Source organism: Anopheles bellator, chromosome 1 (genome assembly GCF_943735745.2).
Source record: "Anopheles bellator chromosome 1, idAnoBellAS_SP24_06.2, whole genome shotgun sequence".
In the NCBI taxonomy this organism is placed as follows: Eukaryota; Metazoa; Arthropoda; class Insecta; order Diptera; family Culicidae; genus Anopheles; species Anopheles bellator.
The window spans coordinates 32,637,081-32,653,747 of record NC_071285.1 but is presented as its reverse complement, the minus strand read 5'-3'; the positions used below and the strand labels follow the sequence as shown (position 1 = coordinate 32,653,747).

Genomic DNA, 16,667 nt, shown 5'->3' with positions numbered 1-16,667 from the left:
ACACAAAAAGGGCTGGATACAGCTTGGTGAACCATGTCCATCACAACCAAAGCGAAATATTCACTTTGCAACGATTATGCTGTGCATATATGTGAACGCTGTGGTGTAGTGTCAGCTTTTAAAACCTAATGAAATTATTGAAGGACAATCGCATCAACAACCATTAATCCATATGAAGCAAGGCTTTAGCCATAAAACGACGAGAATGGGATAAAATACATGATAAGCTGATTTTTCAAAATGACAAAACTCGACCTCACATTCCAAAACCGGTCAAAACCTATCTCGAAGATGTCGGATGGGAACTGCTGTCTTCACCAGATGTTGATCTTTCGGACTAGTATTTGTTCCGTTGCATGAGTAACGATTCGGCAGCACAGGGGTTAACTTCTTATGAAGGTATTGAAAAATGGGTCTCTGAGTAGATGGCTGATAAAGATAGGAAGTTTTATCGATACGGAATCGAAGAACTACCTAAAAGATGGCAACAAGTAGTACCTAACGACGGACAATACTTTCATTAAGTAGTCATACGTTTTGTGTTTGTAGTTGGGTCACAAATGTCGAATAAAAACCGAATTAAGTTCTAATACGCCTAATACGAAAGTGAATCATAGCCTTCTTATTTCATACCTAATTATTTTTATACGCTTTGCTCCGATTGCTTTTATATAGTACGAATTAAACAGAATAGCAGAAAGTGGTTCTTATGTTAATACTTGAATCGAAAATAAAATATTAGCGAACAAATAAGACATACCAGGTTATCTAACATCCTACTTTATTTATTACACTGGCTCGTTATTTGACCTACTTTCTCTGTCACCCGGATGTGTACAACTATTTTCCGGATGTTTTCTGTACCGCTTCGCACTTATGCATTCCATCACAGAAAGGTCGGTGCTTCGTTTGCTTGCAATTGCATAGCCAGTAAATACCGCTTGTCTCCACCTGAAACCGTATTGGTCTGGTAATAAAGAAAAACATTTCAATGATATTCACTACTACTGTAAACACAATTGTTTTTGAAACTTGTTTACTTACCGATGAGTGATTTTGTATTGCACTAGCTTATGTGTGCCGTCGCACAGCGGTTGTCCTTTGGAGCGCCCACAAAGACACCACGAGTAACGTTTGCCTGTGTTTAAAAGTTGAAAGAAAATAGTAGTAAATGTTTAATAGTCAATGTTTAATTCTAAACAATCGCTGACAACATCTGTGTTTAACGCCAGCTAGCGTCACACCTTCTTGAAGTTCCATCCGAAACGGTTTCTTATCGTAAACAATCCCATTGGTTTGTTGTTCGTGTGCTGTGTTGAGATGTTCAATAACATTTTTGGGAAACTTATTATCATTTCTGGCTGGACTTTTAACTATTCCGCGGACCGCGAAGCGTATTGGTTGCGAACGCTGAAGGAAGATAAACATTAGATTGCGCAGTAACTTAGCTTCTGTGTACCTACAGATTTTGCTAGTGATTGCAAAAATGAAACATTTTGTAGAATGCTCATAATGATTCCGTGTTAGGTTAACGAACATAAATTGAGATGCCGAATGTAAATAATTTTTTGATGAGCTGAATTATGCTGAGAAAACCCCTTCCGCTAAAATGTTTGTTTGCTGCTACCGGCTTTCTAATTTCGTGAACACTAGAGAATTCCAGCGCCTTTCCGATGGTTTCAAGTCGACCGCATAAATTCTGATGAATGTGACAGCACACAAGTTACTTTGCGGTCCAGAGTTCGATAGCATACACTTAGCTTCACGCCATAGTGGAACGTTCTATATTATAACACATGATTCAATCAAGAAACAACATCTATGGAGTGTAGCAGGTGTACATCGAACAGCAAGCAACGGAACAACACTGCGTTATATAGAATTTATTTTCGTAACTGATTTGTCCACCGAAAAATATACAACAGCAGCAGATTTTTCCAGCTTTCGAACGCATAGCAATGGTCTAGAAGGATCACGCATCAATTGTTCATAAATGAAAGAAAATTTGTACTTTGTGTCGCCCGAACATGGCGAATATTGTTAAATGCACTGAAAGGTAGTAGTCAAAAAATCAAGTGTTGCACATTTACTATTCATTTATTAAATTTAAACGGGGGGCATACATATGCTTCTAATTTATTCGCCGTTCTTCTAAGTGCAATCTGCATTATTTTCTTTCATTTTCGGACGAAAATAGATGACTTAACTAAACTCAACGAAAAAACATAAACTAACCCGTCAAGCGCTACGCGTTCGTTCATCCCAAGCACAGGAACCGCTTATGACTTTTACTCTAAACGAGGAACAAGAATTATTTGAATTTTATTCGAATATCTTCTTCAACTAATTACATTTTGCTGTTTGGCGTAACTTTTCTAGGACTTGTTGTTTGGAATGAACCTTTGAGTGAACAACAATGAACAAGCGTCAAACATTTTGCGAACAATTCACTTTGCTGTCAAACAAGTTTAACTAAGTGTGTTTGGTCTTTGGTGCATAACGAAACGTGCAGAATAACTCTACCTTTCACCCGACTGATAAAGCGTCACGAATATCGGTGGTGTTCCGCACGACTTTTTTCGTATTGCTTTCTTATCGATTTTGCAGTCTTGTGTATTACTCTAACACAGTCACGCACGCGTCAGGTACCAAGCGCAACGATGGCTGGACCAATCTCGGACATTAAAAAGCTAGAGTACGATATCCATAAATACTCGAGTTACTCGTCTTCCTATTTGCCGGAGTAAGTATAAACTTCAAGATGACAGTGATAATGAAAGAAGTAGACCAGCTAATTCGTGAGAACCGTAGTGAAAATGACCGAATTTCTGCTGCCTGCAAGAGATTACCGGTGTTGAAACGCAATCTGTCTTTTTGATCTATCAGCAGCCGAATATGTTGCTTGTGGTGGTACGATGCGAATTACTATGAGTTTAAAAGCTGTGTACGTAGTTTTAAATATCTTCTTTATTCAGCACAGCAAATCCTTCTAAATGTCTGAATAATTATTTACCAAAGTTTCTTAATGAAATGATGTGGCGCGTAGTTCCATTGCAATGGCGCATCAAGTTTTTTTGCCTAACTGATAGCACAAGGTTTGTGGGTGTGAGTGTACGAGTTTGGTTGCCGAAATCCGCTAAACACCATAGGAGAAGAGTAACAATGTTCGATAAGTCTTTACAGATGCCCATACATTTGACAGAGTGTTTGCGACAAAAAATATTTGCGAATACTTGCACAATGCCCAAAATTTATTTAAAAATGCATTCCATTGTTAGTTAAAACAATATGGAAGTATTAAAAACAAACAAGCCAAACAAATAAAGTACCCTTGCTCACTAAAGGCAAAAAATGAATTCTTTTTCCTTCTTGCTAGAAACATCCGAGAGGACAATCCGTCGAATCAAACATCTCGTTGGTCATCGAACACCAATACTCCGCCTCAGTTTTTGATCCTAAAACTAGATCGGCCCGCCATTGTCACGCGTATCAAATTCGGGAAGTATGAAAAAACACATGTTTGCAATTTGCGCAAATTCAAAGTTCTGGGAGGATTGGAGGAGGATCGCATGATGTTGCTGTTCGAGGGGTAAAGTAAAACTTTATTGAGGGTATTTCATTATTTTTGATTCTTCATACTTTCTACTTTTTCTATTCCTCTTTAGTGGATTGAAAAATGACTCAGTGCCAGAAATATTCAATTTAAAACATCGAACGAACTCGGGCGAGCTGTTACCGATCAAGTTTATCCAAATTGTGCCTCTGCTCTCTTGGGGTCCGAGCTTTAATTTCTGCATCTGGTATGTTGAACTACTAGGCATCGAAGACTCGATGTTTATACTGACTAACCTACGCAAGTACAACATGTTGCGAGAAGTGGAAATCGTGCGTCTTTTCCTGAAGCACTGTCGTCAGCAAGGCTACGTTAGAGCGTTCGGCGTGTTGCAGGAAGAAACTGGCGTGCTGCTCGAAGATGATAAGATGACCGAGTTGCACGAGATACTTGTAAATAGAGGGGATTTTAAGAAGACTGAAGAGATGCTGATGGACTTTATTACCAGTAAGTGAATAATGGCTGGTGAATCTTTGGTGTATTCAGTGAATATTTTTTTAGAAATTATGCAATATTGCGGGAAAAATGTATCCTGTTATCTAAAAGTATTTAAATTATATTTATATTCTTTACAGGAGGTCTAATGGATGACTATTTGGAACGACAGGAGTATAAACCACTATGGAATCTGCAACTAACGTCCGAGAACGAACCACGGCCCGGACGTCGGGGTGGTCATCAACTCATTATTGATCCCCAAACGAGCACAATCTACCTGTATGGAGGTTGGGATGGCAATGAAGATTTAAGCGATCTCTGGTCGTATGATGTACGATCGAATCGCTGGACCATGATACACGAAAGGTCGGAACTTTTCGACGGCCCGACTCCTCGTGCATGTCATAAGATGGTGTACGACACTAGTAGCTCGCAGATTTTTATGCTCGGTCGGTACTTGGACAGTGCGTCTCGCACGGAGGAAAACATTAACAGCGACTTCTATCTCTACAACACGGTCACCAAGAACTGGTTTATGATCTGCAGCGACACAAGCCAGGTTGGCGGACCGCAGCTGGTTTTTGACCATCAAATGTGCATCGATGTGGAAAAGCAAACGATCTACGTGTTCGGAGGCCGTATTTTGGAGCCCAAGTATGCCTATACAGATAAAATATTTTTTGTGATGCAGTTACAGCTATAGTAATAGGTGCAAATTGATAAAACATAAAGATTTTTTCTCATGGTTTAGTTTTTCTAAATTTAACTATATTACTGTAGTGTCTTGGTCTTATCAATAATCACACATATTTTCTATTAACTACTGAAATCAATAATGCTTAGATGAATTATATCCTTTGTTTTCCGTTTAATTTTGTTTTCCTCGTTCGCCCCATCCTCTGTACCCTTTTCGTAAAAGTTACAGAGTTTCTTTGTCATTTAGAAACGAGGAGGAAACGACGGGCCAGTATCGGTATTCCGGGCTGTTCTCGTACCACATAAGCACACACACCTGGACTCACATTCTGGTGGATTGCGAGCATCCTAGTGCATCTAGCCCCCACGTGCAGAGCATCCGGTCGCGGGTGACGCATTCAATGCTATTCCATCACGTGAGTGAGATATTTTTCATTATATCATAGTTTCCAGTTAGCAGTTTAGTATTAGTCGCTTCATTCTTAGTTTGGACATGGGGCCAATTATCTTTGCATATAATAATAATTTTACAATTCCTGAGAGAGGCGGTGCATAGTTATGTAGATTTGAATAAGGGTAAGAGTATTGAGATATTTATTTGGTTTAGAATAATAATATAAATAATTTGGTAATAGATTTAATCATGGTAAAGTATGTTTTTTGTTGTTATAGAAACATCGCAAGCTCTACATTTTCGGTGGGCAGCGCGGTAAGGAATATATGGTCGATTTTCTCATATACGACGTAGACTCCAACGAATTGTCGAGTATGACTCCAGAAAACAGCAACGCGGATGCTAAAAACGTACCCCAATCTGGTTTCACTCAACGAGCAACAATTGATTGCCAAAAAGACGAAATATATGTTTTGACGGTATTGTGCCTCAATAATTTTCAATATAATTAGAAATGTCCTAGAAGCCCAAATTGATAATGCTTCCTTTAATTTTACAGAGTTTGAGCAAGGAGAAGGAACGACGTGATCTAAACATCAATTCGTTCTGGCTTTTTTCCTTAACGAAAAAAGAATGGTCCTGTGTTTACAAAAGCGAACACTCGAACGGGGAAAATTGCTACCAAAAAAATCAGAGTCCGTGCCACGAACCCTGCCCACGTTACGCCCATCAGATAGTGTACGATACAACGAATCAAGTGCATTTTTTGTTTGGTGGTAATCCTGGCACTAACTCGAATCTTCGTCTCGACGACTTCTGGGTGCTGAGGCTGGAAAAACCAAATCGCGATAATATTCTGCGCTACTGCAAGTACCTGTTGCGCAAGCAGGAGTACGAAGAGATCACAAAGAACGATCCCCTCTCGGCCATAGTATACCTTCAGACGAAGCTGTACGACATCATCGATCATGGCGATCCAGTGCAGCTCAAGGAATTTCACAAGCTTGCCTCCCTCTTGTTCAAATCGGACATCACGGCAGGAGAAGGTGAAACCGAACCGATTAGTTTGCTAACATGTTCTCTAGTAGGTGGTGGTGGTGGTAGCAAACACAAACAGCAACCACCATCGCGGGACGATGAAGATTGCCGGAAAGGCGAGGCAAACATAGCTGCCAAAGTAATGCGTGTAGAATCACCGAAAAGTGTGATCGACGAAGCCGATACTTCCAGCATCAGCTCGATGAGCAGTAGCGATTGCTCGAATTCACAAGCTACTACCTATACGCAGAAGACAAATGCAGAGAGTTCCACGCGTGGTACAAAAGTTTCGAAAACAGGAAGTAGTGCAATTAAAATTGAATCAACTACTGCTAGCGCATTTGATTCCAAACAAACAACGCCATCGACTTCACATGCCATAGCAGGAACTCGGAATCGGATCATCGACCAACAATTTGAAATGAAAATTAGACGTTGCCTGTTATTTAACAAACTGGTCGACCTTATGCCCGAAGCACTATGTCAACCGAAGAAAAACATTAGTGATTATGTGCTTCTATAATGAACAAATTTTTTCAAACTGTTCCAACGTACGAATGTCATCTTGTTGAGTGTTGATCCGGGTTAAAGCTTCAAAATATTACACTGCAACTTGATGTTCTGTTTCATTAGTTATGGACAAAGCCATGTTTGTATCATTTTAATTTGGTTAAATTATACAAAATTCAAATCCTGAAAAAAATTTTTAACACATGCATTCAATGTTATATTCAATGTTGAAATGTAAGATATATTAGCTTATGTCTACATGAGGCTCAGTTTTTTTTATTTAGCGTGCTCTGCTCTATGTGATATTGGCAGTAGAATGCGACTAAAAACTAAAGTACTGGTGCTTCATCTCAGAAACAAAGGCATAGTTATTTGCACCAGTTACGTAACTAAAAGTCAATATTGTATCCCTTCGTATAAAACTGATTGCTGGTGTATGTTTTTTCAGCGTCTTTTGTTTTGGCCCCAGCCTATCGAATCGGATCCGGGAAATATCGGTAGTTCCACTTGTACAGCACCATGACTCTTGAAGAATCATTCATTTGCAACAAATTCGAATTTGTCAATGCAGGTTTTATGGTACAGAATTCGTTTGATTTTCTAACAATCATTGACAAATTCTAACTTCATTATAGCAATAAAATTATATTATAAAAATGTAAATGCTATATGCTTTTCATTGATTTCGAGATAAACCAGATTTCTAAAAGCTTATTGGAGTCGTGATGGAAGATAATGTGTTTATTAAGGACCATATTGATATTTTAGGGGTGCAATTCTTGAATCAGTTGGATAAACTCGAAGTTGCAATAACTTGCACATTCACTTTTTGAGTTCTGAAAAATTGAGTTTTGGAAGCAGGAAAAAGTCACAGGGCGGTTAATCTGGGCGATACGGTGGCTTTGGGATCATTAGTGTGTTGTTTTGGCCAACAATTCGCGCAGAAACAACGATGTGTGAGGAGAGGGGCAAAAGTGAGTGACATGAGTAGCAACATAACGCCACAAAAAATTGAAAATGGAATAAAAGTAGCCCGAACAGACCAGACCACGACCACGTATTTCTATAGAAATATGATAGACCCTTTTCGTATTTGAAAAGCATAGTCCCAAAATGTTTATCCTATATTCTACCGTCTCCGTTGTACCATACACCAAAACTTTGGTTGGTCAACAAAAGTTTATACTACAATTGACTGACAATCAAATATATACACTCGGGTCTAACCTTTGAGATATTGTTGGTGGAGTCTTTGAGCTACACAACTATGTTAATCACTTTTGTTTTTGCTATGCGATCTAATCTACAGTCCTCTGGTATTATGGTTCACCAGTTTTGTTTAATTAATTGAGTTATTTCTGTTAAGTCACATGGAATCTTTTCAGTTAATTTTCTTAAAGTCAATGTACACATGTTCTCAATCGTTGGCTGGTCTGGGCATTGTGGTGGATAGTCTATAGTCTTAAACCTCGAAGAAGTGAATGACTAATTGTATCTTGTGGATTGGTGTAGTATCCTAACATTTTTCTTCATGAATGATTTTTTTAATCATCATGATTTGGTAGTAATTCAAGTTAACACGACACGGACTTCGTTCCTTTCTGATTGAAGTTTTTGTCGATTATGTTTAATAATAACTGAATAACCGTTTTTGGTGAAGATATTCACTATACGTCCATTCACTATTCGGTGTTGATTTCTTTCATTCATCAGTTTACATACGATGACCTTTATTTTCATAATCCTTGATTGTATAACCAAACCAGTTTTTCTGCGATCCACCAAACTGCGATGTTCGAATTGCGTTCCCCATGAAGATATAAATAAAATGAGTCAGTTATGAAGTTATGAAAATGACGACACAAATTCTGGGTGTTTTCGCCCATCCCGGAAAAACAACTTATGCACTTTATTTTGAACGTATGGGATTCAAATTCGTATTTAATCCGCAATCAGGAGGGTACTAACGATCTCATTAAATTAAGTTAAGAACAAGAAAATTACGTAAACAGTCTTGATAACATGAGCTTGAATTTCTACATTCCATTTTTGGGAATGCCTTAAAGTCATGTTATTTTAAGGTTGAGCAACGGTCCGCCAGCTTTCTTTTGCACTGCTTACTAGTTTTTTTTAAATCTTAGCGGAACAGACTGAGCCGTATTTATCACAGTTTACTTGTAAATCCCATAACATCTTCCTGCTGGAGCCGCTTGGTAAGCTTCAGCTCAGGCAGCACTTTCCGCCGACAGAGCCGGTGCTTTCCACTGATGTACTTTCTGAGAGGCACCGGTACGGAAACGGTGTGGTCCTCGTTCTGAAAATTCTCTAATAGCGCAATCAACATCCGCGGAACAGCACACGCTGTTCCGTTAACCGTGTGTGCAAATTGTAGCGGCGGTTCAATTCGAATTCCGAGGCGACGTGACTGAAAGTCGGTACAATCGCTACAGCTGGATATCTCACCGTACATCGCACGGCCTGGCATCCACGCTTCAATGTCGTACTTCCGGTAGGCGGGAGCTCCTAGTTCGCTCGCAGGCATATCAAGTACCTTGAACGGAAGGCCTAACTCATCGAAAAGACTAACCTCAAGCTCCTGAAACTCGTCCAACATCGAAGCCGACTGATCAGGTGCACATATGGCAAACATTTCTACCTTCGTGAACTGGTGCACCCGATAGATGCCCTTTTCCTCGTGCAAAGCTGAGGATTCTGCCCGGAAGCAGCGACTGACGGCCGCCAGTCGGAGCGGTACCTGCTTCGTTCGCAACAGTTGTCCAGCGAAGTAACCAGCCAGAGCCATTTCCGACGTGCCGGACAAGCAAAGCGTTTCGCGCTCATGCTTCACCTTGTAGACTTGATTGCGATCACCACTGGTGTTCATGCCGCAGCTCTCAATGATGCCTGCCGGAAGAATATCAGGCACTGATATGAGGCGGAAATTTTGCTTCAGTAACCGTTGGATCGTGTAAGTAATCAAAGCGTGCTCGAGTTCGGCCAGCTCATCCGTCAGATAATAAGAACGATGACCGGTGAAATTGCCCAGGTTCTCCATTCTGTAGAAGTTCATCTTCTTGCACATATCCCCAAATTCATAGTACTTTCGACAATCAGTATCGTAGGGTTGGTTATACCGCTTCATCAATTTCGGTACGTTGCCATACGATGCAACGTCCGGGTGGGTGCGATTGGGAATTTTCTCCATTTCACTCTGTAGTCGCCCGGCTATTGAGTGATGCTCCGCCTGCGATTCATCAACCATGTGAAGTTGTTCGTTCAATTCGTGTATCAACCGTATGTCACCGACGCCTTTGCGCTGTCTTATGTTGGCCTCGATTGCGGGCGCGTTTTCTCGGTTGAGAAGATATTCGGTGTCATAGTTGATGCCCCGCAGGTTGAACCGGTGATGGCTGATTTGTCTCCGCAGCGGTTCCAGTGTCCACTTCACAAGGAGCATTTTGTATCGCCTACCAAGGTCGACAAGCTTTGCCGTCTTTCAGTCACACTTCCGCATAGACTACGCTGGCCAAACGCTACTGTATTTTAATTCGAACCTGTATACTTCTCATCAGCGGCTCAGAGCTGGCGATGGGCGAGCAAACGAGCAGCAGAATATTTTGTACAAAATCGTCGATCGGTTCGTACGCTAACCTTTAACATACGCTGTCAACACATGAGCGCTGTCAAATATCTTCTTTAGCTTTTCATACGAAACTCTTCTTTAACTTTTCAAAACTTTAACTTTAACTAAACCCGATCATTCAATGGCTTTGAGAGAATGTTTCGTAAATTTAAATGTGAATCAAAAAGTGGTAGTTTTTAATAAATGTGTTCAAAATGCTTTGGAATTATTGTGCAAACTTTTGTGACAGAGATATTGCGCGAATCATGAACAGTGAAACTGTCAAAAGTGGTGAACGTCAAAAAGCTTCTACGTGTTTTTCGTCCGTGTGCAGCAAAGATATTCTACGGCTGTCAATTGGCCCACAAACATTTTCGAGTGCAAAATTATAAATTAGAGATAGATCCTGTAAATAGATCCTGAACTTCCTAGGAATTATTGTTTTTTAATGCTACAGAATGTTTCTTGAACAACCGTTGGACTGAGTTGTGTATGCCTTGCTAGCTTCTGGTGCGTTGTAAATTGTACCTTTGAAATCCGAGGAGCCTTTGGCATCGAACAGCGTCGGATGCGATGTGTCAGTGATTGAACAGAGCGAAACTGGTTTAATTACGAATGTACATGTTTCAGAAGAAATCGGAAAAAGTATAAGCATTACTTACCGAGCAAATAGCGTTATTTTAGGTGCTGGTCAGCTACGCTGATGCTAAGCATTCGAAGTATGAAGTTCCATTTATTAGTACGGCGGATGATCACAGTCGCCGTTTTGCTGAATATCCCCCACACGCTAGCCGATGAGCACAATCATATGGTATGTATGGATGGATTTTTGTGATCAAACTACCATTTCATAATTATTCTTTTAGTACGATGATCACGAAGAAATTGTATTGTGGATGAACACTGTCGGGCCGTATCATAATCGGCAGGAAACGTATGCTTACTTCTCTCTACCGTTCTGTGTCGGCGCCAAACAATCGATTAATCATTATCACGAAACAATGAGCGAAGCACTTCAGGGAGTCGAACTGGAGTTCAGTGGGTACGAAATTGACTTTAAAGGTAAGTGTATTGGCAGCCGTATGAGCCCGCTGACTTTGCTTGAACAATAGTTTACATACACTAAAGTCAAGAGATTCACGGTTATAGCAGTAGCATATTTGACGTACACGGATTTTAAAAGCTGTTGCTGTGAACGTGACGAAGATTTTTGGATGTTGTGCTGGTACAGAGACTTTGAACAAAGGTCTTCATTCGTCTCTTAACTGGCCGGCAATGGCTCAGCGGAGCATGGATTTACGATAGTGAACCTCTCGGGTGCAATGGTGAGGGCTTGCTTCAGTTGAAAAAATATAGCAGTGATCGGAGAGCAAGATCGCGCAATCCTCTTTATAGTATATGCAACCTGCTGCAGGCGTGCAAACGGAGACGTGGGTATAGATGTGGTTTTGGTATTTCATGCAGATTAGCCGGTGTCGGGTTCACGTTGGTTTGATGCTGATGTTTTTCTTTTTGATGAGGTTGTTCAATTTCCAGTCTACCTAACCAGTCCAGGTCTAAAACTATGAAAGCAGATTGTGTAAACAGATGGCCCTAGCTGTTAATTTGATCCTCCTAATTATGCGTTTTTGACAACATTACATTGTTTTGACATCAGGCAAATGATTTCGTGTCGAAAAAAAGATAAATTTAGTTTGCATCTTGACGAGATTAGACCATATCGGTTTTGTGCCTGAAAATAACGTTTTGCTGGGATCATTGCTTTTCTGCTAACTGCTGAAGAAAACTGCTACAGAATCACATCAAATGATTGTCGAAGCTTACGGCGATTGGAAGATCACGGTGCTTTAAGCGGCTTTAACTTTTTTAACGTTCCGATTTTAACTTAACAAGCAAAGAGCGTAGGAGTCCAAAAAAGTCCGAGGACGCTGAACTGTATAAATTTTTGGACGAAAATGACTTGCAAACGCAACAACATTTGCATTTGCGGATCAGCTAAATGTAAAATGTAGGTTGAGTTACTAGGCATTTTCCGGACTTTAAGTGTTCTTGTATTTTGGATAATTTTTGGTTTGGGATTTCTTCGGGAAGAAATGAGGACGATGCCACCAGCGTAAATGTGTATTTTGATGTTGGTGGTGATCGATTAAAGGGATGTAGGCCGAAGAAGGTAGAGAAGGGAATGGTTACCTACGGAACTCGGTTTCTTTGAAGCATTTCATCGGATTTTTCTTGTCCGATAAGTACTTTAAACTAAATGTTTTACTGGAAACTGGTGATGCATTTGGCCATTCTACGCTACGTTTGGCCATTCTACGCTACGAGCCGCCAAGCATATTATCGAATTCTTCCATATGTTTCTTTTTCTCACGGTGTAGATGATATCAGCCCAACGGAAATCTGCATGGTGGAACTGACCGAGGATAAGCTAAAGGCCTTTGTGTATGCGGTGAAGAATCAGTACTGGTACCAGATGTATATCGATGATTTGCCGATCTGGGGTGTTGTTGGCAAGGAGGAAGACAAAAAGTACTACATTTATACCCACAAAAAGTTCGACATCAGTTTCAACGGCAAGCAGATTGTGGACGTGACGCTTACTCCCGAACACAAGGAGTTGTTGCGTGTCGGGGCCAAAATTAAGTTCACGTATGAGGTGAACTGGAAGCAAAGCTCGGTGAAATTTGAGGATCGATTCGACAAGTACCTGGATCCTAATTTTTTTCAACACCGTATTCACTGGTTCAGTATCTTCAACAGTTTCATGATGGTCATATTTTTAGTTGGTCTCGTGTCGATGATCTTAATGCGCACCCTTCGTAAAGACTATGCACGGTACAGCAAGGATGAAGAAGCAGATGATATGGTAAAATATCAGAAGAACTATCGAGAGAGTACATGTTAAGCGATGATTATGTCATGGTTAACTCTTAATTTGTAGGAGCGCGATTTGGGCGACGAGTACGGTTGGAAACAAATTCATGGGGATGTGTTCCGTCCGACCTCAAATGTGATGCTTTTTTCTGCCCTCGTTGGAGCAGGTTATCAATTGACTTCGGTAGTGTTGTGTGTAATTACATTTGCAATTCTTGGCGAGCTTTACACTGAGTAAGTCCACGTGCAAAGGATAACAATGGTTCAAGGCTAATATTAATTCTGTGCTTTCTTTACAACTTTGGACTGTCATGATGGCATGATGCGTACCTTAGGCGAGGTTCAATGCTCTCTACAACGATCTTCGTGTACGCGGCCACGTCGCCTATCAACGGATACTTCGGAGGCTCCCTGTACGCCCGGATGGGTGGAAAGCTGTGGATTAAACAGATGCTTATGTCTGCTTTTGTTGTACCGGCACTCGTTTGCGGGACTGCATTCTTTATTAACTTCATCGCCATCTATTATCATGCCTCAAGGGCAATTCCATTTGGAACGATGGTAATATGACTATAAACACTGCTACTATAAATACGACTCAGCTCGTTCCCTCAAGATAAAAAAAACCTCCTGTATCCTTTACTGTGGTTTGGAGTGTTCTATATGTGTATTTTATTGCTTAATCACTTCATTTCCAGGTTGCAGTCACATGTATCTGTATATTTGTAATTTTGCCACTAACGCTGATCGGTACCATTGTGGGGCGTAATCTGGATGGACAACCAGACCATCCGTGTCGTGTTAATGCGGTTCCAAGGCCTATCCCGGAAAAGAAATGGTTCATGGAACCGGCTGTGATCATACTTCTTGGTGGGTTGCTGCCGTTTGGATCAATTTTTATCGAAATGTAAGTAAAATTTATTCAGATTTGTATTACACTAAAATTTTTAAAATTTTGCAACTTTCGTAACGATTGTATCATTTGTTTGGTTTTTTACTTTTTGTATTTTTACTTTTAGGTATTTTATTTTTACGTCGTTTTGGGCGTACAAAATCTACTACGTCTATGGTTTCATGCTGCTCGTGTTTTTGATTCTCATAATCGTGACTGTGTGTGTAACGATTGTCTGCACATACTTCCTGCTGAATGCAGAGGACTACCGATGGCAGTGGACCAGCTTCATGGCAGCTGCTTCTACTTCGATATACGTGTATATGTATTCTTTCTATTATTTTTTCTTCAAAACGAAGTGAGTACTACCACGGTCAGCTTCTGCACGTGGAAAGATCAAATGAGGAATTGATGAGTAATGTATGTTTTTTTTTCAGAATGTACGGATTGTTCCAGACGTCGTTCTATTTTGGCTATATGGCGCTTTTTTCTGGTGCATTGGGCATTATCTGCGGAACGGTCGGCTATTTCGGCACAAACGTCTTTGTGCGGAAGATATATTCCAATGTAAAGATTGATTGAAGTCCACATACCGAGCTTGCGCTAGTACAATGCAGCAAAAAGTAACGTGGAATCCCCATATCTGTAGAGTACAGAGAGGGTGGTTGGCAGCGATTGTCAAAGTATCCGAAATCTACGACTGAGGTTTAATGAATAAATGGCGATGAAAATAGCCGCAGCAGAATACGGAACTTATGCAAAATCTTGTGTAATTCATAGTTTAATTTAGTATGTTATATAATTGAAATAGCAAGCAAAATAACCCTGAAAGCGTAAACGGGGACATTGATACATGGTTACTTTCCAATGTTACTCTTACTTTAGCGGGATGAAAAAGCATTCAAAAGTAACAAAACCCGTTAATTTCATCAAATCGGTACGCATAGTTTTTCTATTTCGTACGCCAGAAGAGTAGATTCTAGAGCATTTCGTGATCGCTAGATCGAGATTCAAGAATCTGAAATGCCCACAGAATTTATGAAGAACAGAATTCATAGGTAGGGCAAAATAAATGTTGCTCTCGTGCGGCTTTTCGTCTCGGAATCGGAGCTCTATGCATGTTACCCGACTGCTTTCGTACTTGGATCATGTTTAGTTTTTAAATATGGCGTTATTCCGTGTTTTGCGGGCGAAGATGATCAAAAATATGATGAAAAGATTTGCTGTTGAAGCTGATGCACCAAAAAAACGAAGTAAAATAAAAATAAATAAATAGTGTGCAAGATAAAGTTTTATTCTTTGTTCGCGAACAAATGTCGTAACACAATGGCTAGGTCACGAACCTTAGAATCGAGCGTACGCAGATGGGTTAGTAGCGAGATGAATGGTCTGTTGATGCAGTCGCGACATTCCTGATGCGATACACAGGACCCACTGACCCCCTATGGGTGTGACACTCGTCGCGGGGCCTTCTGGTGATCGACATTCGAGTCCAGCGATTGGCTGCGATGCGTGTTGCAGACGCCTTGCGCTCTGCGTCTTCGGCGGAAACAGCGCCGTCGAATCTCAGTCCGAGTCCGTAAGCATGAGGAAATCAACATCTGGAGGACCCCTCCCTATCCCAGTTCTTAAATGGGCTCGTGTACCTTTGGCAACATTTCCTTGAGTGAATGCCTTGTGGCCCACATTACAGCAAGGCTACGCAGGGATTGGGAACGATCACAGGATCTTGACTTTAACAATTAGCAGGGAAGAGCCAATTAGTAGAGCTCGCCTTACGTGAACTTTTGCTCGTTTCGAACAACGAACCCCGCCCGTAAGAAACAAACCGTTACAGAGAGCAACAGATATTACCATTGTCTCTGGTGCAGGATAAGACCGCTCAGCGGTTGTTGCAGAATAATAAGAACAATATTACATTCGTTTGTGTGTGGTGCAGCTGCACTCTAGAGCTTGTGCTTGTGAAAACCACAAGGTTTTCTAGCTGGCCCGCAATGCATGGCACTGTTGCACACTGTTAAACAAAAAAAGAGTCTTAAAATGTAATAAATTATTGAATGTAAAAATTAAAGAGAAGTGTATCATAAAAGATTGCGTCGACCGGGACGCGAGATTTGCCGGTATTCAGATGTGGTGGACGAAGGCTGTTGACCGCGAGCGGTGGAAAGGTTCCTTGAAGCAGGTAAAGACCGCTCGGCGATTGTAACCGGAATTAAGTAAGTAAGTATCATAACAATGTAGTGCATTTGAATATTCGATTTTAGCAGTCGCAGCCAGTTGATAGAAGCAGCTGCCGTGGAATGCAGATGAGCCATCGGCAGTGACAGGATGAGCCACCAGCAACCCAAGAAGAACCAGCGGAAGCAGCTGACCCGCCAGAAGAATGCCACCCCATACCAGAAGAATGCCATCGGAAGTAGTGCCCGGAAGAGATTGCCTTCGAGCGCAGCATCGGCTTCCTAGTCACCCACCGGCTTATAGCGAGTGACAAAGGGCTCACCGCCAGCTTCGGACGGTCGCGCATCCAGCGCATGGAAGGCGAACGAAAACACGTGGCACAACGGGCATTAGTGACGCTGCTCGCTGCTGA

General features: G+C 41.0%; 4 protein-coding genes across 8 annotated transcripts; 2 read left to right on the top strand and 2 right to left on the bottom strand.

Moving 5' to 3' along the window:
- Positions 1–743: 743 nt before the first annotated feature.
- Positions 744–1,756, bottom strand: LOC131216382 (CDGSH iron-sulfur domain-containing protein 3, mitochondrial). Its single transcript, XM_058210860.1, has 4 exons — positions 1,464–1,756; positions 1,245–1,410; positions 1,045–1,138; positions 744–967 (listed from the first exon to the last, which is right to left on the bottom strand). Exons 1-4 carry the CDS (start codon positions 1,509–1,511, stop codon positions 841–843), a joined length of 435 nt encoding a protein of 144 aa, XP_058066843.1. The 5' UTR covers positions 1,512–1,756; the 3' UTR covers positions 744–840.
- A 744-nt stretch (positions 1,757–2,500) lies between these two features.
- LOC131206446 (muskelin) lies at positions 2,501–7,496 on the top strand. 4 transcript variants are annotated; one of them, XM_058198998.1, is made up of 8 exons: positions 2,501–2,743; positions 3,377–3,589; positions 3,666–4,060; positions 4,189–4,417; positions 4,481–4,705; positions 4,995–5,163; positions 5,420–5,620; positions 5,701–7,496. In XM_058198998.1, exons 1-8 carry the CDS (start codon positions 2,661–2,663, stop codon positions 6,700–6,702), a joined length of 2,517 nt encoding a protein of 838 aa, XP_058054981.1. In that variant the 5' UTR covers positions 2,501–2,660; the 3' UTR covers positions 6,703–7,496. The 4 variants fall into 4 exon arrangements, with proteins under 4 accessions (XP_058054981.1, XP_058054980.1, XP_058054979.1 ...); XM_058198997.1 differs by having other exon boundaries at positions 4,189–4,705; positions 5,701–7,495; XM_058198996.1 differs by having other exon boundaries at positions 4,189–4,705; positions 4,977–5,163; positions 5,701–7,495.
- A 1,079-nt stretch (positions 7,497–8,575) lies between these two features.
- Positions 8,576–10,302, bottom strand: LOC131216314 (serine--tRNA ligase, mitochondrial). Its single transcript, XM_058210766.1, has one exon. The coding sequence runs from the start codon at positions 10,144–10,146 to the stop codon at positions 8,854–8,856; it is 1,293 nt and encodes a 430-aa protein (XP_058066749.1). The 5' UTR covers positions 10,147–10,302; the 3' UTR covers positions 8,576–8,853.
- Positions 10,303–10,653: 351 nt separating this feature from the next.
- On the top strand, positions 10,654–15,352 carry LOC131205598 (transmembrane 9 superfamily member 3). 2 transcript variants are annotated; one of them, XM_058197768.1, is made up of 9 exons: positions 10,654–10,928; positions 10,996–11,122; positions 11,178–11,373; positions 12,690–13,177; positions 13,253–13,419; positions 13,521–13,746; positions 13,884–14,092; positions 14,205–14,435; positions 14,515–15,352. In XM_058197768.1, coding segments are annotated over exons 1-9 (1,791 nt in total). In that variant the 5' UTR covers positions 10,654–10,926; the 3' UTR covers positions 14,660–15,352. The 2 variants fall into 2 exon arrangements, with proteins under 2 accessions (XP_058053751.1, XP_058053760.1); XM_058197777.1 differs by having other exon boundaries at positions 10,985–11,122.
- The last annotated feature ends 1,315 nt before the right edge of the window (positions 15,353–16,667 follow it).